At 46.8% G+C, this 25519-nt stretch overlaps 1 protein-coding gene across 1 annotated transcript in view; it reads right to left on the reverse strand.

The window, feature by feature from the left end:
• Window positions 1-129: 129 nt before the first annotated feature.
• LOC144728493 (beta-1,4-galactosyltransferase 3-like) overlaps window positions 130-25519 on the reverse strand; it is a 34061-nt gene continuing 8671 nt past the window's right edge. The window contains 9 exon segments of the mRNA XM_078607982.1: window positions 130-204; window positions 9295-9400; window positions 12606-12640; window positions 12643-12715; window positions 15283-15402; window positions 20434-20662; window positions 23157-23374; window positions 23828-23895; window positions 23898-23961. Of these exon segments, the coding sequence (XP_078464108.1) occupies window positions 130-204; window positions 9295-9400; window positions 12606-12640; window positions 12643-12715; window positions 15283-15402; window positions 20434-20662; window positions 23157-23374; window positions 23828-23895; window positions 23898-23961 (988 nt within the window).

Consider the following 25519-nt stretch of genomic DNA (forward strand, 5'->3'; position numbering starts at 1 on the left):
CGCCGTCGATGTTCGCCTGGACGTTTATAAACAAACAAACAAAATCGTCGCCCCCGGTCGCCACGTTCATGCGCCGTCCGCTTGGCTCACACTCGCAGGGAATTGTTTTTTTTGCTGGAAAAGCTTGGCTCAAAACACCTTTGACGCCATAGAGCGCTGTTCTTCATTGCAAGGCCTGGCAGGCCACTGGCGGTCCCTGATTTGCTGCCATCGACACAAAACACAAACGGTGACAACACCCCCCATCATCATCGTGCCACTGTCAAACCCAACAGTGGTTTAAAAATGTGTGGCGGCTCTCACACTACTGATGATGCCTTATCGGCGAAAGTGACCCCGCCCCCCACCCCCTCTGAGAATCAGTGAACAACACTGCCCTAGACATTATCCCCATTTCCATTAATTTACAAGCACCGTCTTGCAATCTGAAGAATGAATACTGTGCGGATGTGTGTTTTTGGCAATTGCCCGTGCCTACGACCGTGTGCGGAGAGAATGGGCGAAGGCATCGTTCACGGCAGTTTTTAAAGCGGAAAACAATCCGGTCTCCTGTGTGTGGTTAAAAAAAAAAACCTTCAACCTTTTCACCCTTCTACTCTCATTTTTTTTATTTCGGCTCTGAAAGGGCAGCGTCGGTGTCCAAGACGCTGCCTTCCAAGGAAGGCAGGCTGCTTTGCTCGAAAACCCACTGGCGCATTTGGTTCGCTGAAAAAGTAAACATTTTTGTCAAAGGGTGGACGCCTCTTTTTATCCGTCGGATGGAAACACTCAACCATCGTAGCGGTTTTTTTTTAGTTGGATCGCGATTTACGCGACCTAACCCCCCCCAAAAAAACCTCTACCATGGATGATATCGGTCTCGAAAGCCTACGTGTTTAACGGAAACACTCAAATTGGGACAGTTAATGTGAAAGCGCTTGGGAAAAGGATCACGAATTCTGTTCTTCGTTGTCGTGTCGGCGTGACGTAGCTGGCAATTGCCTAAAAACTGAATTAGAATTAAATACAAATGTAAGAAGGCGCCTGGCTGTCTCTGAAACCACAGCGCTGTGTCATTGAGGTCACCGCTTATTTTGGACTCAGAGCAAACAGGCTGCGTGGAGCTAACGAGCCAGACGGCGCTGTCAAAACAGGGCTGTGTTTGTCAAAGTTAATGGCATATAGAGTAGCGTATTTGTATTCGGTAATGAAACAAACATATCTTAGCTTGTGCGATTTCAAAAAAAGGGATGAACCTTCCTCCACTTACCGCTTGCTCACCACGTGTCGTGTACCTGCCCAGGGTGGCGTGCAGTTAGTAATGCTGTGATGCTGATGGCAGTAAGACAATGGGCACAAATATTACTTCATTTTACTTGTAAGATGAGCAACAGCAGTAGCACACTGATTGTCAATTGATATGCCTATGCGCTTGTTGCAAAGACAGGGTTTGTTAAGATCGTGGTTCCTGTTCCTTCTAATCTGCCTTTTTTTCCTGGGTTCAAATATTCGTCTTGTGGTTTCATATTTTGAGGGGGGCGGGGGGGGGTTGGGGATACCGTAAATACCAAGGGGAAGTGAAAACGATGTTCAGAAAATGGAGAGGCTTGCCCCATGAACGCGTTCTGTAAAAAAAAAATTAGAAAAATAACAAAGCTGCAGCCGTCTCTGTTGTTCAGATGTCGTGTCAACAGATTGAGTTTATAGTTGTGTTTCTTCTGTGCATGTGATTTTGCCGGATGCAAACGGCCAACCTCAAAATTGTACCCATTCATCAGCTCGTCCACCATCCAAAACGCCCGCTCGCTCACTCACTCACCCACCGACCCACTCGCCCATCCACCCACAACCACCCACTCACCTACCCACTCACTCGCTCAACCACTCGTCCATTCACAACCACCCACTCACCTACCCAGCCACTCGCTCAACCACTCGTCCATTCACAACCACCCACTTACCTACCCAGCCACTCACTCAACCTCTCGTCCATTCACAAGCACCCACTCACCTACCCAGCCACTCACTCAACCACTCGTCCATTCACAAGCACCCACTCACCTACCCAGTCACTCACTCAACCACTCGTCCATTCACAACCACCCACTCACCTACCCAGCCACTCCCTCAACCACTCGTCCATTCACAACCACCCACTCACCTACCCAGCCACTCGCTCAACCACTCGTCCATTCACAACCACCCACTCACCTACCCACTCACTCAATCAAACACTCGTCCATTCACAACCACCCACTCACCTACCCACTCACTCACTCAACCACTCGTCCATTCACAACCACCCACTCACCTACCCACTCTCTCACTCAACCACTCGTCCATTCACAACCACCCACTCACCTACCCACTCACTCACTCAACCACTCGTCCATTCACAACCACCCACTCACCTACCCACTCACTCAAACACTCGTCCATTCACAACCACCCACTCACCTACCCACTCACTCACTCAACCACTCGTCCATTCACAACCACCCACTCACCTACCCACTCTCTCACTCAACCACTCGTCCATTCACAACCACCCACTCACCTACCCACTCACTCACTCAACCACTCGTTCATTCACAACCACCCACTCACCTACCCACTCACTCACTCAAACACTCGTCCATTCACAACCACCCACTCACCTACCCACTCACTCACTCAAACACTCGTCCATTCACAACCACCCACTCACCTACCCACTCACTTACTCAACCACTCGTCCATTCACAACCACCCACTCACCTACCCACTCTCTCACTCAACCACTCGTCCATTCACAACCACCCACTCACCTACCCACTCACTCACTCAAACACTCGTCCATTCACAACCACCCACTCACCTACCCACTCACTCACTCAAACACTCGTCCATTCACAACCACCCACTCACCTACCCACTCACTTACTCAACCACTCGTCCATTCACAACCACCCACTCACCTACCCACTCTCTCACTCAACCACTCGTCCATTCACAACCACCCACTCACCTACCCACTCACTCAAACACTCGTCCATTCACAACCACCCACTCACCTACCCACTCACTCACTCAACCACTCGTCCATTCACAACCACCCACTCACCTACCCACTTTCTCACTCAACCACTCGTCCATTCACAACCACCCACTCACCTACCCACTCACTCACTCAACCACTCACCTACCAACTCTCTCACTCAACCACTCGTCCATTCACAACCACCCACTCACCTACCCACTCACTCACTCAACCACTCGTCCATTCACAACCACCCACTCACCTACCCATTCACTCACTCAAACACTCGTCCATTCACAACCACCCACTCACCTACCCACTCACTTACTCAACCACTCGTCCATTCACAACCACCCACTCACCTACCCACTCTCTCACTCAACCACTCGTCCATTCACAACCACCCACTCACCTACCCAGCCACTCGCTCAACCACTCGTCCATTCACAAGCACCCACTCACCTACCCAGCCACTCAACCACTCGTCCATTCACAAGCACCCACTCACCTACCCAGCCACTCACTCAACCACTCGTCCATTCACAACCACCCACTCACCTACCCAGTCACTCACTCACTCAACCACTCGTCCATTCACAACCACCCACTCACCTACCCAGTCACTCACTCACTCAACCACTCGTCCATTCACAACCACCCACTCACCTACCCAGTCACTCACTCAACCACCAGGCAACGCCCGCGTTGTCATCCGCACCTTGTTGCGTTCTTCTGTAAATACGTTTGAAAAATTCATTCGGGACACCAACAACTACAACAACCCCTCTTCATCGAGTGCAGTGTGTGTGTGTAGGTCACCGTTATCAAGTAGCATATATTGCCACCGTGAAGAAGAAAAACAGGTTGAAACAAAAAATAAAATAAATACGAGGAAAAAAAACTAACATGTTTGAATAAATCTGAACGCAATGAGGAATTCTGCAGCATGTTTGTTTTTATTTGTACATGCCTCTATCATGTCCGTTACCTATTAAAACCTAAAACATTTTATTTTACCAGGTAAAGCCCACTGAACTGTACGGTTATTTTTTTGTTATCATAAATGATTGCTCAACGAAGCGGCTTGTCATGTTGAAATGTATAGCAGCCAAATACTGTAAACGCATGTTGATTCCAAATGTGGAGGGAACAACTGGAGGACCCGGCTCACATGAGTGGCGAGTGATATTGATCCTGAGTGTCTCCAAGAAACCCACACGGATCATGCAGAGTGGTCTCACCTTATGACACTGCATGGAAGAAGCCTTCTCGCAGTTTAAGCTAAAAAACAAACTTTTTATTTCGCAGGTAAGGCCAACTGGGCTATACAATTATTTTTAAATAAGTGACCTGGACAGAAATGATGGCTCAACAAAGTGGTTTAAGTGGACATTTATTGAAGCCAAATGCTCAAAACGCATGTTTCTAAATGTGGAGGGAAAACCGGGATGAGGACCCAGAGAAAAATGCACACGACCACGGGGAGAACATGCAAATTTCAAATAGAAACAGGTGTCAGGGTCGAGATCGAACCCACGATATATATTCCAGGCGAGGTAGTTAACATATCACCACCGTGACACCCTAGGTTCTACTCAGCACATTCGTATTTGTACAATTCAAATACTTAATGTTATTTAAGAAATGCTTTTAGATTGAAATGCCGAGGCCCCCATCGACACGAACAACACAATACACCTCGCAAAGCGCCCTCATAACAATGCCAACGCAAAGCAATCAACTGGGCAGACGGCACAAAAAATCCGTCACAACCACACACCTGGGTGAACATCTCTGCCGCATGAATGTGGAATTTTGACCACGCACGCAAGACAACTAAGAGCGGCCTGGTCGGCCCAGCATTTGAAAGAGCATCGGATTCGATGGTTTCACGTATGATATTTTATTCACGATTAATATTGTTTTTTTCCAATTAATTTGCAGACAAACATTTACAATTGTAGTGGGTCGCAAACCCCCTTGCTATACTGTCATCTCTGAGACCAAATATGTTGGACATCGCAATGATATATTGTGTGAGCCACCAACCCCACCTGCAAAGAGCTTAAATGATTCTAGATTTGAAGCTTTCGTGACTGCAAGGATTCATATTCTTATGTTTTTTCGGTAAAGTCACGTAGGTAAAACATTAAAATTAATATTTGACAGACAACTATTACAGATTATTGATAGACAGCCAGGCTTGTTTTACCATGTTTAGTTGTTTCTTCTTTTTTCACACTATTGTTATGTAGGCCAGGTTTAGTCACAAACCGTACCTCTCCATAACAAAGGCTCACCTTCTTAAGCCTCACCTTACCATATTAATAAAAAGTGTGCCGTACTTGGCCCTTCCCCCCTCTCCAACCATTATATATATACGGAGTGGTAGCTCTTGCAATCTCTCATTTACTTGATACAGCTGTCGTGGCTGTGATGGTTCCACCTGAAGACGGAAGCTTGTGTTGCCTCCGAAACGTCGTGATTTTTATTTTATTTTACTTTTATTAATTTTAATGTTTTACCTACGTGACTTTACCGAAAAAACCTAAGAATATAGCTTAAATGATATAGGAGTAATAATAATGATGGCTTCACGATTTTATTCTGGTCCTGCGTTGGAATGTTTCGCCACTTCCATTCGCGAATCCTTTGGATGTGTGGAAGGAAACCGGAGAGACACACGGATAGAATAATCCATTGCTGTACTACGACCTACCGAACAATTCTCATCCACAATCTACAACGCAACACTTTAGAAGGCCCAGGCACTCTCCCAGTCGAGTACTGACCATGCTAAACCCCGGCTTAGCTTGTGATAACTGATGAGATAGGTGGGCGTTCAGAGTTGTTTAGTCACCAAAGGCACGTCTCTCATTCGTCCCCATACACCCGGCTCGTGTTGCACACGCTGTGTCGAAGAGAGTGAGAGAGGGGAGAAAATGCCGACAAGAATTTCAATTAAACAAACACCTGTCGAACGTTTCACTTGTCTCCCGAGAGACTGGGGGGCTGAGCCATGGATTTCTGCTCGCCCCCAATCTTGCTGAGCGTTTGAGCCCAAGACGCAAAAAAAAAAAGTTGCAATTAACCTATGTCAGTGAGCTCGACGACTCCACCGCTCTCATCTCCACAGCCCACGTCTCCAAACAGGAGGGATGTGTGCAGTGCATAATTACATCCAATATAGAGACGAATTGAGGATAATTGCAAACATTGAAAGGCAAGTCACATGGGTGCATTTCATGTTACATTTATTTGTATAAAGGCTTGGGAAGGGGCATCCCATCTACCAGCGGATTGACAAAATACTGTAAATAATTCTAATGACACATCTATGAAGCGCAATTCATCAAGAATCTCAAAGCGCTGTACAAGACACAAGAGGCATTACTGTAATTCATGAAGCTACCAATGAGAAAAGGCTACATGATAAAATCAACGCAGAAAGGCATTTTCTGAATTAGCTAAGAGTGGAACGAGTGAAAGATTGTAAATTTTGTGGATTCAATCTTCAACACACCGGTGGGCTGAAGTAGTAACTATTTGGCGTTTTCTTTACGTGACAAATCCCTTACTGATTGGCCGTGTCGGGTGGTGGAGGGTTTCGACACATTTAAACTTACGCGATCTAACCCAAAAACCTTTATCATGAAGTTTTAAGATCTTTAAAAATGTTCCCAGACTCCGAGATCCTGACACCGTGTCTCATGGGAGAGCGCTTGGAATGTTGAATTATTAATGTTGCGATGATGAAATGCGTCATACGCGAATGCCTGTGAAAAATTATAATAAAAGCTAATTACTGACATCTCTTCAGTTTAAAGGATTATTATTAAAGAGGGTCCTGATTGACATGTTTAGACAAATCCTGTTTTCAGAAGTTCCGTTGAAGGAAATTACAGCGCATTCATCGATAAGCAACCGTTCCCTAAACACCACACACACATTACTGTCTGTCAACAACCTGCTTGCTGTACTGGCCCTGACAGACACCTCAATTGCCCTGCAGCTAGGCGTACGTGATATCCTGCATGCGAATGGCCGAGTCGCCCGAGCGTCAACCTCGCCTGCAAGATGCTGCACTATTTTTTTTTGGATGTATAACCTCACGATCCCATTCGGAAATCGTCACGATTGTACCAGTGACAACCATTCATATACCTCCCTGGAGTAAAACAAAATGCGCAGCACTTTGTTGGAACTCAACAGCAGTTTGTTCCCGACCACCACTGCCCTAGAAATGTGGAATTTCCACCATCGCGTTGCGCTGTTGTGAATGGTAAACCACCGCCTATGTTTACTTTTCGCAAGCGGACCCCTCTGGAAACAATACGTACACACACACACACAATCACACCGTGATGCAAATGATTCCTAATTGGCTCCAAGCTTTAATTTACCCTCGGCAGTGGGATTGCATGCTAATTCCGTACATGCAATTGTTTTAGCAAGCGCCTTACAGCCCCAAGGCCCCTAGGGTGTTCGCGCGCAGATGATAACCACGAGTGCCACAGCCAGACTGGCTTTCCTGGTCTCGAACGCGGCCAATATCGTCCAGTCCCAAGCTGCTATGCGTACACAATGCACGAGGAGCCCTGGCAAAGCCACGTGCCACGCCACAAACAACTCGTTGTTCTACCACGTCTGGCGATAAATTGGGGGGGGGGGGGTACATTTACAACGAGTTTGCTGAGGTGCGCTAATTTATGGTTGAGCCAAACAAGCAGGTTTTTTTATATTTCCCCTGTTGAATCTATTCCTGATTGTTCAGTTTATGTGTATCCCGGTGATCAACAATGTTGCGCCCAAAGACTTTGTTGTTAATCACGACGTAAGAATATCATTGATTGTGATGTACGCGGTGGTTTGTTGAGCTGCATAGCATGCTTCAGGTGAATTATCTTCACTCGTGTACTCAAGTTCGTTCAACGCATTCTCTCAAATGTTTGATCTCCGCTGCTGAACCTGTGAGTACAGATGGAATTTAATTTTTAATATTTGTACATCATCTACTAGAGCTAGCAGCTCGGAGTAAAGTTATAAATTATGAATAGTACTATTATATTCGGTACAACATTGTTGAAATACTTCGGTCAAAGATAGTTTCACACATAGGCTTTCATTTGTTGCTTGATGCTAGTTGTAATTATTGGCGAAACATGGTACTCTAATTAGAAATGTTGTGGGTTTACTCTCCAACACACCGGTGTGCTGTACTAGTAACGAATTGGCATGGTTTGTTTGCGTGTCAAACCTTATTAATTGTCTGTGCCGGGTGGCGGCGGGTTTAACCCAAAAACCTCGTATGGACAAAGATGTTGTGTTTTATTTCTGCAAAATCTATGATCAAATGTTCAATGTCGATCAGGGCCCGAATATTGTGTTCGTATGTAGTATGTATGTTGACCTTCTTTAGCACCGTACTTCACCAACCGTGCTTATCGGATGTGTGGGGGAAAGGCAACAAACTAAACGGAAAAATCTGTTATAAATAAATTAGTTTTCAAGCGGCTTCCTAATATCGGAAGGTAGAGGGATCCAGACGGCAGCAGACCGTACTCAACATTTTGTTCAAACTTTGAGTACAAAAGGTAACAATTATTACGGTTATGTGATTTGTTGAATGGCAAGAATGCTTGTAGCAAAAAGCTCCCAGATAATCAAACTTAAAACAACGTGTTTCTACTGCAGAAACGAAGTTGTTAACTGGCTGAATCCCTCGGCGTACAGATATAATGGAAGTCTTTATTGTTGATCACGAGATATTGAGTGTTACATTTGATCCAGACACCTCCATAATTTAAGGATGCCACGTTTTAAAGTCGAACACTTTGGTGCGTGAACGTCGTTTTTATTTTCATTCACTTTAGAGTCCCGCATCCTGGAAAATAAGTGGCTCTTCAAGAGTCAAAAACTTTGCCACAAATCTGAAATATGTACGGTCCTAACAATATAAGGGTGGCACCCCCCCCGACCCTACACGACCGCATTGTTTCTGCTCCTCGCGATGATGCGGACATCGTGTCTGGGAGTTGAGGGGTTAGGAAGGCGAGAGCTGGTGAAGCGATGTTTTTGGTCAATTTACGAGCTGCAGGTGACGAGATGAGAGTCCATCCTCGGTGATCACGATTGCCATTGGCGATTCGACGAGACGGGGGCAAACCCACCCCCCCCTTCCAAGCGTTTTGTCTGTATTTGTCCCAGTGAGATGGTGTTTCATTGTGGGCAGGGGAGCTGGGATGGGCAGGGGAGCTGGGATGGGCAGGGATGAGGGGACGGGGGGGGGGGTCCACCGCGATGCAGGTGTAGACCGCCAAGCGCTTCTTGGACCGGACTCGATACCACGCACGATCCAAGCCGTCGTCTGCAGGTTCTGTTCCCCTGAATCGCTCGGGAAAGCTGGACAAGTGCATCGGCGTGACATCACGGGTCAAGAAGACTGTGGTGTCTAGTTTGCCAGCAAAGGATTACCGAGCCATGCGCATTGTTTAGTCAGGAGGGGCAGCGGGGAGGGGCGGTCATACGTGAGTCTGTTCGGCCACTCCTGTTCTCGGGGGCAGTGTTTTGCGTGCAGGCCGAGACTGAATTTCCAGGTGGTGAAACCCCAGAGTTGGAGAATCGGAGAAGCTCGAAGCAGTCGCCGTGGTGGTACACGGCTGTGTTCAAGTGCCTTGTGGAGGAAGGGTTTAGGGGCCGTTCATAAATGACGTCACGCACCTGGGGGGGAGGGGTCAGACATTTGTGACGATGTGTGACGATGGTGGGGGGGGGGGGGAGAAACGCGACGTCACATCAAAATGCGCAACTTTAAATAAATATAGACAATACGTTCTACTTAATTAAATTTACTTTTAATAAATGTTTTCTCCAACATCAGAGTGCAGCGCCACATTAAATACGCACTACAATGACAATACCTTAAAGCGATTTGAAGCCTGTTTTATATATTTTTTTGGAGGGGCAGAGCTTTGTGACGTCATATTTGAGGGGGGGTCTGACTTTTTGTGACGCCGTGTGACGAAGGGGGGGGGGGCAAAAATCGTCCAAAATCGCGTGACGTCATTTATGGACGACCCCTTATCGATTAATTTAGATTTGTGAATCTCTCTAAATCCCACTGTGGAGGAGAAATCAGCACTGCACAGCAAGTGAGATCATGAACCTGTCCGTGCGGAACTTTGCGTGTGATCACGATCTCCTTCTGTGCGTGGGTTCTCCGTGGGGAGCGGTGGCGCAGCGGTTAGCGCTACGCTGCGCTACGAACCCGGTGACCCGAGTTCGATTCCTGCTCACGGCCAACATCAGTGGCCGATTATCTGAACCGGACCTGGGACTCCCCTAAGTCGACTCGGCCGCAAATGAGTAGCTGGTTGCGGTGTGTAATCATCGCCAGTGGGGAGACAAAGGCGGCCGGGCGTGGTTCTGGCTACCCATCCCCTCGTGTGCCGTGCCGGCATTTATAGGTGCTACTCGCTAACAGCACTTGCCCCAACAGTCTGTTGAGGCTACATGGGGGATCTTTGTCTTTGTGAGTTTTCTCCTAGGCGAGTAATTATTCGTAGCGCCTGGAATTATTTGAATTAGTCTCACGATTCGGAGTTCCAATTCCATTTGTACTTCATCGTCTGGAATTTTACCGTTTCATTGTCAGTTATAGAGTTCTGGAATGTAATTGCGTAAATAGTAAACACTCGGTTGTTACATGCTTAATTAAATTAATGTATTGTGAGAAGAACAATTGCTTTCAGCCAATTACTCCGTTAATTATCACAATCTCTAGTCGTCTCAGGCTACTCTCGCATGCAAAACAACAACACTCATTAAAAAAGTTTCATGAGGCTCTCCTCGCTAATTAAATGGCATTTTTTTTCTTTATAAAAAAAATGCATCGAAATTGTTCACGATTGTTTATCGCTCAGCGACGTCATTCAATGTTGCCGACGTCATCCAATTCATCGTCATAGCTCGGGGGAGGGGGGACGAGCAAAACACAACTTCTGTGACGTCAAACGAAGCCATCCACTCCTTCATTACGAAGGGATTGCTGTGGCTAGGTAATGAGAGAACGACTGAGGGTGAAGAGAGAACGTCTGGAAGAATAAGTCCGAGCTGTAAATGACGAGAACGAACCCCATCGTTCCAACAACAACAACAACAAAAAAGCCAAACACGTGTAGCAAGAGCACACGGGAAACGTGGAACAAGTATTAGGGGTCGCCCATAAATGACGTCACGCACCTAGGGGGGCGGGGTCAGACATTTGTGACGATGCGTGACGAGGGGGGGGGGGAGAAATGTGACGTCACATCAAAATGCGCAACTTTAAATAAATATAGACAACACGTTCTACTTAATTAAATATACGTTTTAAGAAATGTTTTCTCCTACAACATCGGAGTGCAGCGCCACATTAAATACGCACTACAATGACAGTAGTTTAAAGCGATTTGAAGCATGTTTTATTTTTTTTTTGGAGGGGGGGGGGGGCAGAGCTTTGTGACGTCATATTTGAGGGGTTCTGACTTTTTGTGACGCCGTGTGACGAGGGGGGGAGGGGGGGGTCAAAAATCGTTCAAAATCGCGTGACGTCATTTACGGACGGCCCCTTATGCAGGAAATGCTGACGGTGCGTGCATCAGTGCACAGCGTGGCGAGTGCTCCAACGAGTTGCTCCGAGTCGTTGTCAAGGCGAGAGAGAGAGAGAGCACTTGCCCCAACAGTCAGTTCAGGCTACGTGTGGCGGGGGAGCGAGGGGTGGTAGGGGTGGGAGGGAGTTAGAGGTGGGAGGGAGGGAGGGGTGGGAGGGGTGGGGGTAGGGGGTGGAAGGGAAGGGGGGGAGGGGGTGGAAGGGAGGGGAGGGAGGGAAAGAAGGGAGGGGTGGGAGAAGGTGGGAGGGAGGGGGTGGGAGGGGTGGAGGGGTGGGACGGGGTGGGAGGGAAGAGTGGGAAGGATGGGTGGGAGGGGGTGGGAGGGGGTGGGAGGGGGTTGGAGGGGGTGGGAGGGGTGGGAGGTGGTGGGAGGGGGTGGGAGGGGGTGGGAGGGGTGGGAGGGGGTGGGAGGGGGTAGGAAGGGGTGGGAGGGAGTGGGAGGGAGTGGGAGGGGGTGGGAGGGGGTGGGAGGGGTGGAGGGGTGGGACGGGGTGGGAGGGAAGAGTGGGAAGGATGGGTGGGAGGGGGTGGGAGGGGGTGGGAGGGGGTTGGAGGGGGTGGGAGGGGTGGGAGGTGGTGGGAGGGGGTGGGAGGGGGTGGGAGGGGTGGGAGGGGGTGGGAGGGGGTAGGAAGGGGTGGGAGGGAGTGGGAGGGAGTGGGAGGGGGTGGGAGGGGTGGGAGGGGGTGGGAGGGGGTAGGAAGGGGTGGGAGGGAGTGGGAGGGAGTGGGAGGGGGTGGGAGGGGGTGGGAGGGGTGGGAGGGGGTGGGAGGGGGTAGGAAGGGGTGGGAGGGAGTGGGAGGGAGTGGGAGGGGGTGGGAGGGGTGGGAGGGAGATAAGAGTGGGAAGGATGGGAGGGAGCGAGGGAGAGAAGGGTGGGAGTGCTGGGTTGGGGGGGAGAGGTGGTGGGCGATCTTTGTCTTTGACGAGAGGCGCTGTTGATGAACGACCTCCTCACCGAGCCCGGTTCTCGTCCTCCGCGCGCTGTCGACGGACCGCGCGCGCGTTCTGCTGTCGCGTCCCGCCGAAGCGGGCGGGCGATAGATGCGCATGCCCTCGTTCCGTGTCCTGCAGCGATGCCGCTGCTTGGTTTGTTTGTGGTTGCTGTTGCGTGCGTTTTGCTGTCGACAACAATAAGCAGTGCGCCGTTGTACGTCGAACTTCGCCGCACCGTACGTAGCCAACCGTGGCTGATCGGAGGCGACGGGGTAGAGTTGCATTCATTCCGTGTGCTCTTGTTTTCGACAGGGACGCGTTCACGTTCAATGTCCAACGCGCGTTCGCGAACGGGCTGAATTCATGTTTGGACGACAGATGTTCGACTCGCCGAATGAGTTGCTCACAGGGCGAGAAGGGCTCCATGACACATTTGTCCGGGTGAATCCACATATTTTAACTCCTGTGGTGCATTCAAAAGGAGACGTGAGCTTGCCCTGCGCCGTAAGATAAAGCTTCCGCACCAGATGAAATCACTGGAGACGTTCAAAGAGGCAAAAGCGAACTGTCGGATTATAAACGATGGGCAACTGTTTGGTGCAGTGGTGACGATTTAAACAAAACGATGAAATACCTCCAATCGAGGAATTAATCTCATATTCTTTAAAGGAAGACGCAGCTGCTTTAAATAATTCTCCGCCTCTAGTACCTGACATGGGCCAGCATTGTTGGTGCAGTGGTGACGAATGTGCCTCGCAAGAAGAAAGGTGTCTTTGTGTCCGCCCATTGCTGTTATCCCCGAGAAAAAAAAGAGAGATCAAACTTAGTCAATCTGGACTCGTGGCGCAGCGCATTAAAAAAAACAACAAGCACTTTAGCTATTTAATCTATAATTATTTGGTTATCATTCTCCTCCCTTCACACATCCCTCCACTGCTTCCCTTTCGTGTTCTCAAAGTGCCCCACGATAGCTGCCACTCATTCCTCAAAGACAAAGATCCCCCGTATAGCATGAACAGACTGTTGGGGCAAGTGCTTTTAGCGAGCACCCTATGACGGCCAGAACGACACACGAGAGGGTGGGTGGCCGGCACCACGCCCGGTCCGCCTTTGTCTCCCTAGTGACGATGCTTTTACGCACCGCTCCAGTTACTAATTTGAGGCCGAGTCGACCTAGGGAAGGCCCAGGACCGGTTCGGATAATCGTCACTCGTAGCGCAGCGCGCCGCGGTTAGCATGCACCTGTCAACTGCATAATTACATTCGAGATTTGAAGTTTTCGTGACTGCAAGGATTCATACTGTTTGTTTTTTTCGGTAAAGTCACGTGGGTAAAACATTTAAATAAATTAAATCACAACGTTTCGGCGCAACACTTCAGGTGGGGACAATTTAGCGAGAGCACACCGCTTAAGTGTGTCTCATGTGGCTGTGACGAGTAATTATATAGTCGCGGGGGGATGGGGGAAGGGGGGCATGGTGAATGTGGGGGGGGGCTGGGATGTAGCGTTGCGTACCCCGAGCAGTCTGCTTTTGCTAAGTTGTCCCCACCTGAAGAAGGACGCTTGTGTTGGGCCCGAAACGTCGTGATTTAATTTATTTGAATTTTTTACCTACGTGACTTTACTGCATAATTCCAGATTTGAAGCTTTCGTGACTGCAAGGATTCTTATTCTTAGGTTTTTTCGGTAAAGTCACGTAGGTAAAAAATTAAAATTAATAAAAGTAAAGTAAAAATAAAATAAAAATCACGACGTTTCGGTGGCAACACAGGGCCTACCTTGGCTCCTTCCACCCTCAACCAGTATATATACAAGGACTGTTTCCTTGGAATGTATCTTACTTGATACAGCTATCGTGCTGTGACGGTTCCACCTGAAGACGGAAGCTTGTGTTGCCTCCGAAACGTCGTGATTTTTATTTTATTTTTATTATTACTTTTATTAATTTTAATGTTTTTACCTACGTGATCTTACCGAAAAAACCTAAGAATATGCATAATTCCATTCTGTCGTCGTTCCGTGAGCTATGCACAAGCACGTTGAGCGAATGCCCGCTGCGCTCTATGAATACAATTCGGTTAGATCTACTCTTCGGCTGATGCAAGGTGGAGCGCGAGTATTTTAGCATTTGTCCTCTGACCAAATCGCAATGAATGTGCTTCATCTTGTCAGAGCTTGGAAACTTAGCAGATTTACTCCTGGTAAGTGCTTGGATCGGAGACCGTCAGGGAATATCCAGGCGCTATTGGCTTAGACTATGGGGTGGCTCGGATATAGAAACGCAGCAATGGATTGAATTTATCTCTGCCGGAGCTTTGATTGTTATCCTCTGGAATGCACGAGTCTTTATTTTTACTCGACACTCTGCTGTTATCCCACATGCCAAACCACCCACATGGCACCAGCCACATGGCAAACGCCTACGTGTTTAAACTAAACCCATTAATGGAATTGGCCAAACACAATCATAATCACAACAGAGGGTGTTAAGACTCTTTTGGGGAAACGATGGGAATTAAGGAGAAGTGTTGTGTGCCCTCAAGCCCTTGTGTTGTCGGCAAATGTTCTTCCTCTCACGCCCTTTTATGCGAGACCAAAACTACAGCACACAAGGGACCGAGCTCGCAAAGCTTAGTTACGAACCGGTGAAGATGTACGGACGAGACGCAGACGTGTACGGCAAGGATCGGAACTTCACCTTTTGGCAATCTCATCGTCAACACCATGGCCCCAGTGATTGCTGGGGAAGCCATTAATTATCATGTACTGCCCTGGCGTAAGCGCAGCCACACCTCCAAAATAACTCTCGTAGTGTAACCTAATCATAACAACAACGGCAATAATCACCATTATCATCAACAGCATTTTAAAAAATAAAAACGTGTTGGGTGTAAATTGTGCGATTGGTCACACAAGACCGCGTAATACCCTCGGCACGATCCGTTGGCCAGGCAATTATGCGTCAGTGGCGGGGAGTGATCGTTCGTTGGTGCGTAGCAGCAACTACACCTGGGACCCAAGGGTCTGAATGGGCCCCTTCCATTTCCCGAGAATTGTTTTTTTTTTTGTGGGTGTTTAGTTTGTTGTCCTTCCCTCGCACCTCCCGATTAGCACGATTGGCTACGTACGGGTGCGAAAGAAGTTCAATATAAATGCATGCGAACCACGGTACGACACTGATCTGCATTGTTTTATTATACTGCGTATGAGCCTGTAAGCGGTTGCACAATGTTGTATGGCTGTACCGGGCTGTGGAAACGTGTGATTACGTTCAAAGCATGATGGGACCTGCCCATTCATTGCAGGATGGGGACTTAATTATGATCTAATTGTGTTCGTGACATAATGCTTCAAGACTGAGAAGTTTCTATCCGCAGCTCTTGCAACTCGTAGTACATCATCCCGTGTTGGAAAATAACCCTGAAAGATGACGGCACAGAACTACTCCTTAGGGTCATCGCAGTGTTTCAGTAGGCGTCTTTATTACAAATACTAGCGGCACATCCTTTGAGATGGCATGCAAAGAGAATTAATTGCACAAAAGCAAAACATTACATTCACAACAAGAGTAAGCCAAATTTAGCGAAAAATATAATTTTAACATGCTGGGTTTATTTGTGCGTATTTTTATAATCCAGGTGAGATCATCAACCCTGTACACTTGAGAATCTGGTTTAATCGCGGTGGCTGAAATCTGGATTCAAACCCAGGTGCTTGCCGAGTGCTCTGAACCTCTCAGCCACCCTACCCACTGTTTGACCCAATGTTTTTTTTAATCTGCCTGTATTTTACTCCTCGGTAGGTAGCCTTGAATGTATGTGGAAATACAAGCTGCATATATGTTCTGCTGTGCGTAGTTGTAGAACCATCGCATGAAAATGAGATGAGACTTTATATTCATAATTTAATTGTGGGACTTGGAAAGAAGCAACGTGGGAAACAGGATGATAGGAATTGGAGTCGGCTGCTGGAGACCAAAACTAATTATTCCCTTCCCGAGTTCACCACTTTGAATAAAACCCACAATGTCAATGACATCGGGGTCTTCACAATTTCCTTGAAGACAATCATGAATAGCCAAGCAATGTGGCACAAGTCTGTAATCCAGAGCTTTTTAAGACCAGGCTTCGTGGATACTGGGAACTTGTCACGCTCCCAAAACCCACTGGGCTGTAAAGTAGTGAGAATATGGCAGTACCCAAATATGCCTGTGAATGCTTCTGTTGGCATTTATAAGGTGTTACTCCCTCTGTGTGTGTGTTTTTCTGCACCTCCGATTAGTACGGTGTTAAAGACGGTCAACGTACATATATATGCTCTGGTTTCCTCCCAGACAAAGCAAAATCCTGCTTAAAAGGAAATTGTCCAATTATCCCAATGCACAACACTCCTAGGAAACAAGTTTTGAGACTTGGTAAACCTTTTTTTATGAATATTTGGACGCAAGAAGACCTTGACAAAGTGAGAAACACATCTGCCCAACACAATTGGGCCAATAAAGCTTTGCCCAAGTATGCGTCAATTGAGAGTCACGCAGTGTTTGACACACCGGACTTTTAACCCAGTGACTCAAGTCGGATTCCTGGCCATGGCCAACACAAGTGGGGAGTGACCACTGAACTGGTCCTGACCTCTCCACCAAACCCGCACTGACCAGCGTGGTGAGGTGTGGTCAAACAACCCCCGCAAAACAGGAACCTGGGAGGTCTTCATCTCGCAGCAGATTGACAAAAAGGTTGTAAAATAATTTGCTCATGGGCTTCTACCATCGCACCTACGATGGCTACGTACGAAAAGAAGTTCAACATACGTACGTACATGCGTCATGGCTAAGTGGAGAGGTTTTCGATGAGTGGGGGCTGTGATGACGGAATCTCCTTTTAAAATGTTTCCATTTCATTAGAAGAGCACAAACTAAAAGAACCAACTTTGCCTTGATGCACGTGACCTATTCCTTTGACCCCAAAAAACACGCCTTCTCGGCACTTTCTGTAAATAAAAAATGTTTCATTAATAATTTGTTAAGCACATTATATTGACAGTGTCTGTTTAACAGTTGTGTTATCCCCAAAGTGTTCACGAAACATTTTTTTTACATCTTAAAGTGTTAGACTTAGGCCACATTTTTACATTTACGACTGACCTTCAATGCCTTTAATTCTGTGTAATGTCATTTGCGTATCCCCCGCTGAGCAAGTGGCACGCATGAGATATTTGGAGACCCGAATCCAATCTCCCAACCGAGGTCGTCCAACGCTGTTGCCTTGACTGATGCTCTTTAAATGGACCTCCAAAAGAATTCAAAAAGTATCGACTTGGACCATTGAAGGATGTCAGGCACAAAGGCTGATTGTCACATTGGGGTCGTTACCTACTCTGATGTGCGGCTCTGGCTTCAATGAGTTACGGAATGGCACGATTCGGAGTCGAATACTGATGGCACAATCGGGACATGGATGGCGAAAATGAAAAACGTTGTTTTTTTGTGTATAAAGAGAAAAACGCTCTGTGGGTTTCTCTGATTTCACCGTTTAGCTAGGAGAGCCTCGCTGAATTTCAATGCTCCTTTTGAAAAAAAAGGCCCACACTGGTTTCGTATGTGAAGACGGTGGTTTTTTTTTGTCTTGCACTGGAAAATGCAATTAAACTTGCCCAAAAAGATACCGTTTAATTTTTAAACGTTCCGTGATTTTATTCATTTTTCGAACATTTCAAATCTGTCCAAGTAACAAAAATGTGAGAAATGAGAAGAAAAGTTTTGGTATTTCCACGGTGAAAATCTTCAGTGGGATGTTTTTTTTTTTACCCGAGTCAAAGGTCGGAGCTCATACGTGGCTCATCATCAGAATATTCCATCGGTCCCCGTTTCATTTCATTTTAGAGTGACCCTTTACTCAATTGTGTCTCGACAAACAAGACTCAATCGCTTTGACTGACAATGTCGCAGGTAAGCAATACTTGTTTTGTCATATTCTTAGGTTTTTTCGGTAAAGTCACGTAGGTAAAACATTAAAATTAATAAAATAAAATAAAAATCACGACGTTTCGGAAGCAACACAAGCTTCCGTCTTCAGGTGGAACCGTCACAGCCCGACAGCTGTATCAAGTAAATGAAGACGGAAGCTTGTGTTGCTTCCGAAACGTCGTGATTTTTATTTTATTTTACTTTTATTAATTTTAATGTTTTACCTACGTGACTTTACTGAAAAAACCTAAGAATATGAATCCTTGCAGTCACGAAAGCTTCAAATCTAGAATACTTGTTTTGTGTAATGAACGCTTCCGAGGAAACGTCAGTGCCCATAGAAAAGCGGCATATTACAAATATGCCACGATACAATTAGTCGATCAAAAAAACCTACTTGCTCTCTACTAGCCAATGCAAGCACCCACCTCATTGCCGGTTAGAGTCGGACACTTAATGGCTCAAACTCCACTATCGATGTTGAGATTCACCTCCCCCAGTGTCGCAATTCGTGGTCGCAATGCACTCGTCACTAAAAATTGTAACCGCTGGGAAATCTTCTTCCATCGGTCATATTTGGTGCGAGTATTACGCCGCTGGAATGCCGTATATCAAGAGTGACATTACTTTTTATAGGCCCTCGGTCACTTGTGAAAATGTTGGCATGTCTTCATGGTGAAGATCAGTTTCTTGATCATTTCCGCAAAGGGACTGTCAACCTCCCCACCGTCGCGAATGCCACTGATCTCCGAGGTACACTCGGCTGAGCTCATACTAGAATGTGTCTACTTAGCCTAATACTACATTTGATCTCTCCCAGGGATTCAATAGACTCGTGATTCGGGGTCACAATTCAATTCTAGCACCGTTTCTTCGTATTATTTATATCATCTCGCCTGTATTATTACTCATTTTCTCTCGTTTGTTCACTCCATTTAAGTTTCATGCAACGATAGGGCATAATTTGTAGATAATTTTCACAAAAATCGTAGACGAGCCATTCTTCCAAGCGCAGTCCCATGCTTGTATAATGAGCTCATCAATTGATTTTAATGGATGGATGAATGAATGTATCCTTACATGCCTAATCTTTCTATGAAATCCACCAACACTGCTCAAGAGTCACTGGATAGGCGTATTTAATAAGTAGGTGACCTCACAGTCCAAATAGGGCGTTGTTTTAAAGTAGAAAGCATGCCTTGTTTAAAGCATGGCTTGTTTATGCAATAAGTCAGTGGTCCGGTGTACACATAAGTCAATGCACCACCACTATCCTAGCGTGGATTAAAAACATAAGTGTGTTCGTCTGAGTCCTGACGATGACGTGGTATTTTATGAGTATTTCTCACTTGTCAACAACTGTGGGCATATTATTTGAATCTCAAAAGACTCTTCTCCATCAAACGACATATACAAGCCATGATCTACTTTATGATTACGCGACACGTTTATCCAGGTCTTTCAAAAAAAGCATTTAAAAATGTGCATCCGAAATCGTGGAAACGGACATATTACGAGAAAAGTTTTTTTACATTTAACAGCTAAGGCCCACTGAGAAATATAGCGCCTTTTCAGAAGCGACCTGGCCACAAATTAAGTGGGTTATCACGTGCAAATTTATAGCATGTTTCAAAAATTTGTAGGGGAAAAAACAGAGGACCCGGAGAAAAATCCATGTGACCACAGGGAGAGCGAGACGCAAACTCCAAATATACAGCAGGCATCGCCAGGGTCTGGATCGAACCCATGGCCTCCTGCAGACCAGGCGAGCTAGTTAACATCTCACCACCTGCTCGGTGCTCCAAGCGGCAGGGGGTGGGATGGGCTGTTTATTTATTTATTTATTCCCCCGGTGCCACCTGCTGCACGACGTCGTCTGCCTACTCGAGCTGCTGGCTCTGCAGCACGCAGTGCAGGCGTCGCAGCAGCACGCGCACGCGGTCACGTGAGCCCGAGGGGGCACCACGACGGCCGTTGCCGTGTCGAGCCTCGCAGTTGGGGGGCCGGTAGTGACCCCCGCGACGCAGGCCCGCCGACTGGGCCGCTCGCGTCTCCCCGAGGGACGGAGGCGCCAGGAGGAGGTGGGCGATCGTGAGCGCCGGCATTCTACCACCTGTTGGTGGTAAACGCGAAACGGTTTCGCCGGGGCCGGATTCCCAGCTTTGTCCGAGATATTCACCGCAAAGTGCTCGCCGCAAATGAACCGCAATACCTTGCTGATCTCGTCAAGGGACGTAAACAATCGCACGACATTCCAGTCATCCTCGCAGCGGCGGATTTTGGCTGGCCATCGAACAAAGACGACGGTTACCGCATCGCGCGCCTTCAGATGCGCGTCTGCGGCCGTCTGGAACGTTCTTCCTTCCGATATTAGGAAGCCACTGGAGCGATGCATTTAGATTTGAAACTAATTTTTTTCCAACTTCCTTTTGTGTTTAGTTTGTTGTCCTTCCATTGCACGTCCGATTAGCACGGTTGCTACTACATACAACAAAGTCAAGACACATGACCTTGGCGATTTGCCCCGATGTCGACAATGGAGATGGCAGCAATGTTTTGCGGTTGAAGATCTGGATTGAATGAAGATTTGCGAAGATATTTGTTTGGCCCTGTACACGTGTAACGTTAACGTTGAATGTGATGCAGCTCAGATAGTAGAGGACTGCACGGCTGACCCTAAGTTGTGAAACCGTGGGTGTAATTCTTTCCCACAGTTTAATCTTTGTCATCATCATCCTCACTATCCATCATCATTGATTATCATCATGCATTTGCCTTTCTTCGCACAAGTCTGCCCCGAAACGGACTCTCAGCTGGTCATAAATAAAAGATTTAACTTGCGCCACTCCCGCCGCCACCACCACCAATCACCATTGTCATCATCAATCACCATCAATCAATATTGCCCCAGGATTCGTAAAATTTGCCACCACTTTGCGGGACGAATCAGTTTCTGTATTTAGAAAGAAAAAAAGCTGCTCCCCACCATAGAAATGTGGAATTTCAACCACTTGCTTAAAGTTCTCTAATGCCTTAGATGCAGATGTGCTTTATTATTGTAGATAGCATTAAACGATTGACGCAACTGCACTTTAAAGCGCAAAAAAGTATCGTAGAATTATTTTTTTATTTCTACAGTTATTCTCATATGTACTTTAATGTGTGTGCATATATATAAGCATTTGTGTGTGCGTGCGTGCAGCGCTGGTGACATTGTGTCTCGGTAAGTCCATAATTTCCATTTACACCATTGGAACCTTCTTTGCCAGTAGCAAAATATGATAATTGTTTTTTTACCATTTTATCTGTCAACAAAACTTACACCTTTTTTTACAAGAATTCATGTTTGCATTGACCACAATACCTGCGGTCGGAATGCAAACAAAAAACACAACTCTGATAATGTATGCATTGTCCTTGATATTGATTGGTCCATACCCGAGACAGCTTTTCTTAGAGCCTAGTCTCACATGGTGTTGGACTAAATGACGCCAAAAGGCGCACAACTCAAAGACAATGCACCATCAGAGTATGAGAGCTCAGGGCTAAGCATTTACACCATTGGAACCTCCTTTGCCAGTAGCAAAATATGATAATTGTTTTAACCCTTTTATCTGGCGCCAGATAAAAGAGTAAAAAAACAATTATCAATTCCCATTTAATCTGATTTATCATCGACCACCCTAACCCCACCTATACCCTCTTCCGTATATTTACCTCCATAGTTAATGACAACATCATAATCTCTCTTTCCTCTGGGTCCCATTGAAAAAAGAAAACCGCCCGTGTTTTTTTTTATTTGCTATTAAGTCTCTCCAAACGAGGCTGAAAGCGCTTATGCGTTCACTGCATATATTCTTGGTTCTTTCGGTAAAGTCACGTAGAAGGGAAATAATAAAATAATAAAAATATAAAACAATACAAATTCTCACGACGTTTCGACTGCAACACTCGCAATCATCATCAGGTGTGAAATCCACAGCAAGAAAATTTGAAAAAAGTTGCGGGTTTTCCTAACGTCAGCACCACAGACAGCGATTTGGCTGTTGGCCAGATGGACGAGTCCATCTTTGTTCGGAAAAGAGGAGGGGGGAAAAGAAAATGGAATGCGGTTTCAAAGTCACCGTAAGCGTTAACACAATCAATTAAGACCCGAAATGGTTTATCAAATCCTTCAAATATCTGGGATGGCTGCGCACTCTGTATGTCCGTTGGTAATGGGGAGCAATGCTCACTCCCGAAAAGACGATCCGTTACGAACAGTCCCGTAGTGTAAAGCTGGGTCCCGATTCGGGGCTCGCTGTATGGAAAAAACTCCCCCAAATTGACGAAAGGGTTAATAGCACAAAAATGTGTATACTTCAAGAAAGGGCACAAGTAATTGTTTGCAATGTGAAAAATTGCCATTGTTATGTAAGCTGCCTTCCGTTCCGCTAATTATATCATAAAACAAACGCACGTTGCACAGCGTTACATAAGCCATGAAAAATGCATGAATTTTTTTCCAAAAACTTTCTCTTCCGCATAAATTCGCGGAAGAGGAAACTTTACATGACATTCATTATATAAGCCCAATGTAGAGCAAGGTTGCGTGACGCCGAGCTTACATAAAAGTGGAGACACCTCCGGGCACAGAGGCAACCCTCTGAGTTCAGTCCTCCCGATCCTCCGTCCGGGCTGATCCCACGGTCTGTGCCCATCCCAGCGTCTCATCATCGTGGTGGTTGTTGCCAGCTGTGCCAGGAGGTCCTATGCCCAGGATGGCACCAGAAGCGACAACAGACTCCCCAGCAATGCGATCGCCACGCACGTCCCACACGCAAATGTAGAGGAGTAAAATGGAGACGTGACGTCAGGTGTGCCGTTCAGTGCGATGACGTCATGTCTCCTAGGGTACTTAAGGGATACCACGTGACGTAAGCGGGGTCACTGTGGGAACGGGTAGAGTAAGCAGGGTGAAGAGGGAACCAGTGGGTAGAGAGAGGGATCGAAGAGTTGAGTCTGGGGAGAAGCCGGTGGTAGCCGTAGAAGTGCTTCTCTCTCCGCTCGGTGGAGTCGGCAGAGTCCACGATCCGACACGAGAGAGAGAGAGACCGGAGCTAGCCGGCAGGGACCCGGACTCAGAGTAGGACCCCTAGCCCCCCTGGGAGTTGTGTACCCTGCTGTGTAATATTGTAACAGCTTTAATAATCCCTGGCGAAAGCCCTTAACTTACCTCCGTCTCGGAGTACGTCCGTGGAAACCTCTCTACAACTGGTGTCAGAGTGTCTGCGCTGCCATCCAACACCACCCTCTCGCGAGTATCTTCTTGCCCAGCAGTAGCAGCAGCCTCATGATGTTCCCCACACTCTTGTCAGACCGGTGTTACAGACGCCGTACTCAAAGGTTTGACATTTAGTCTGCTTTTTAATCCTCGGGAAATTGCCGGCTCATAGCCGCGAGCTTTGGCATTTTCACTATAAACGTCGCCTCTCTCGTCCCGGTTGGCCTTGCTTTGTAGATATCTTTGCTTCAGGTACAGTTTGGATACAAAACTGGACAAATGGCTCTTGAAAAAAGCATAGCTGTGGACTGGGGTTTAGTGTTAGTTTTTCTAAACAAATCGAAACATTCAAATGTTTTCCTCTAGCTTTTTTGTTTTAGTCTTCGGATGATAAATCGTGCAAAAACAAAAAAATGTCGGTTGTAAGGCAACTAAAATCTTCGTCGTGAAACTTAACAAAAATGTGTCTGCATGACGGCCCGCACGCGGCAGGCACCCTTAAAATGGAAAGACCGGCACGTGAATGAGCAAAGAGCGCGGTTGTTCAACGACAGATGAAGCAGTTTCGCGCTAAGTGCTCTTCATGCGCTTGGTATGCTCTGTGCAAGCTAATTAGGCTCATGCGTGCTGTTTTAAATATCTGGAATGGCTGCACATGCAATGCCCCCTTTTTTAATTGCACAGCAATTGCGGGCGAGAATGGGTCAAGTATAGAACACTGTGAAAAAAGGTGCCGTTATTTAATGTGAGGATAGTTTAAGGTGCCATGTACATATTGCAAACAATGGGTTTTTGAATAACAATTAAAATGTATTAATCACAAAAAAGATGTGGCCTCTCAATTGTGTGCCTACTGTTTATTTATTGTTAACAAGCATTATATCCACGAGCCTAAAGAGGTTTTCAGGAAGTGAGCATTGCCTGTTGCGGTATATGGATAATAAACATGAACATTAATAAATGCGTCCATTGATAAACACGTCCATTGTATGATGGGGAAAATGGAACAAAAGCTTAACAGTGAGCAAAGAAGCATGGAAAGAGACTCCTGCTGGGAAGTAAAATGAGAACACGGTGAGAGGAACACATGGATTGGAGAACGAAAGCAAATTAGCGCTCACATATTGACTGTAACGAAATGTAACTGGGCTTGGGAAAGGCGCATCGTGGGAAGAGATGGTGGGCCAAAAGTCTTGACAACAATGGCAGCCGAAGGATGGAATTCACCCCCAGGATGCCCACCACAGCAGATGGGTCCCAGTGAGGTCAGCTCACTGCACGTGAGCTAGCCGGATGGTGGCTGACAACGACAGTTGATTTCATGAATGCCTAACTGTACTACCCCGGCTTCCCCAGTGGCGATGTTCACACACCACACCAGTTAATTGGTTGAGGCTGAGTCGACCTAGGGGAGGCCCAGGACCGGTTCAAATAATCGTCACCGGTGGTGGCCCTGAGCGGGAATCGAACTCGGGTCGCCAGGTTCGTAGCCCAGCGCTCTAACCGCTACACTACAATGCGTTACGCTGCCACATGCGCGGGTCACATGACAGATTTGACGTCACAGCTCACTTGCCGTGCAAAAAATATATGCATTATTGAGCTCCCCCCCCCCAAAAAAAGCAAAAGTGTATTTTAATACTTTTTAAATGGTGTACAGTCTGGAAATTGCCCACATGCAAATTTCCATCTTCTTAGGTTTTTTCG

The sequence above is a fragment of the Lampetra planeri genome, chromosome 29 (genome assembly GCF_965212315.1).
Source record: "Lampetra planeri chromosome 29, kcLamPlan1.2.h2, whole genome shotgun sequence".
NCBI lineage: Eukaryota > Metazoa > Chordata > Hyperoartia > Petromyzontiformes > Petromyzontidae > Lampetra > Lampetra planeri.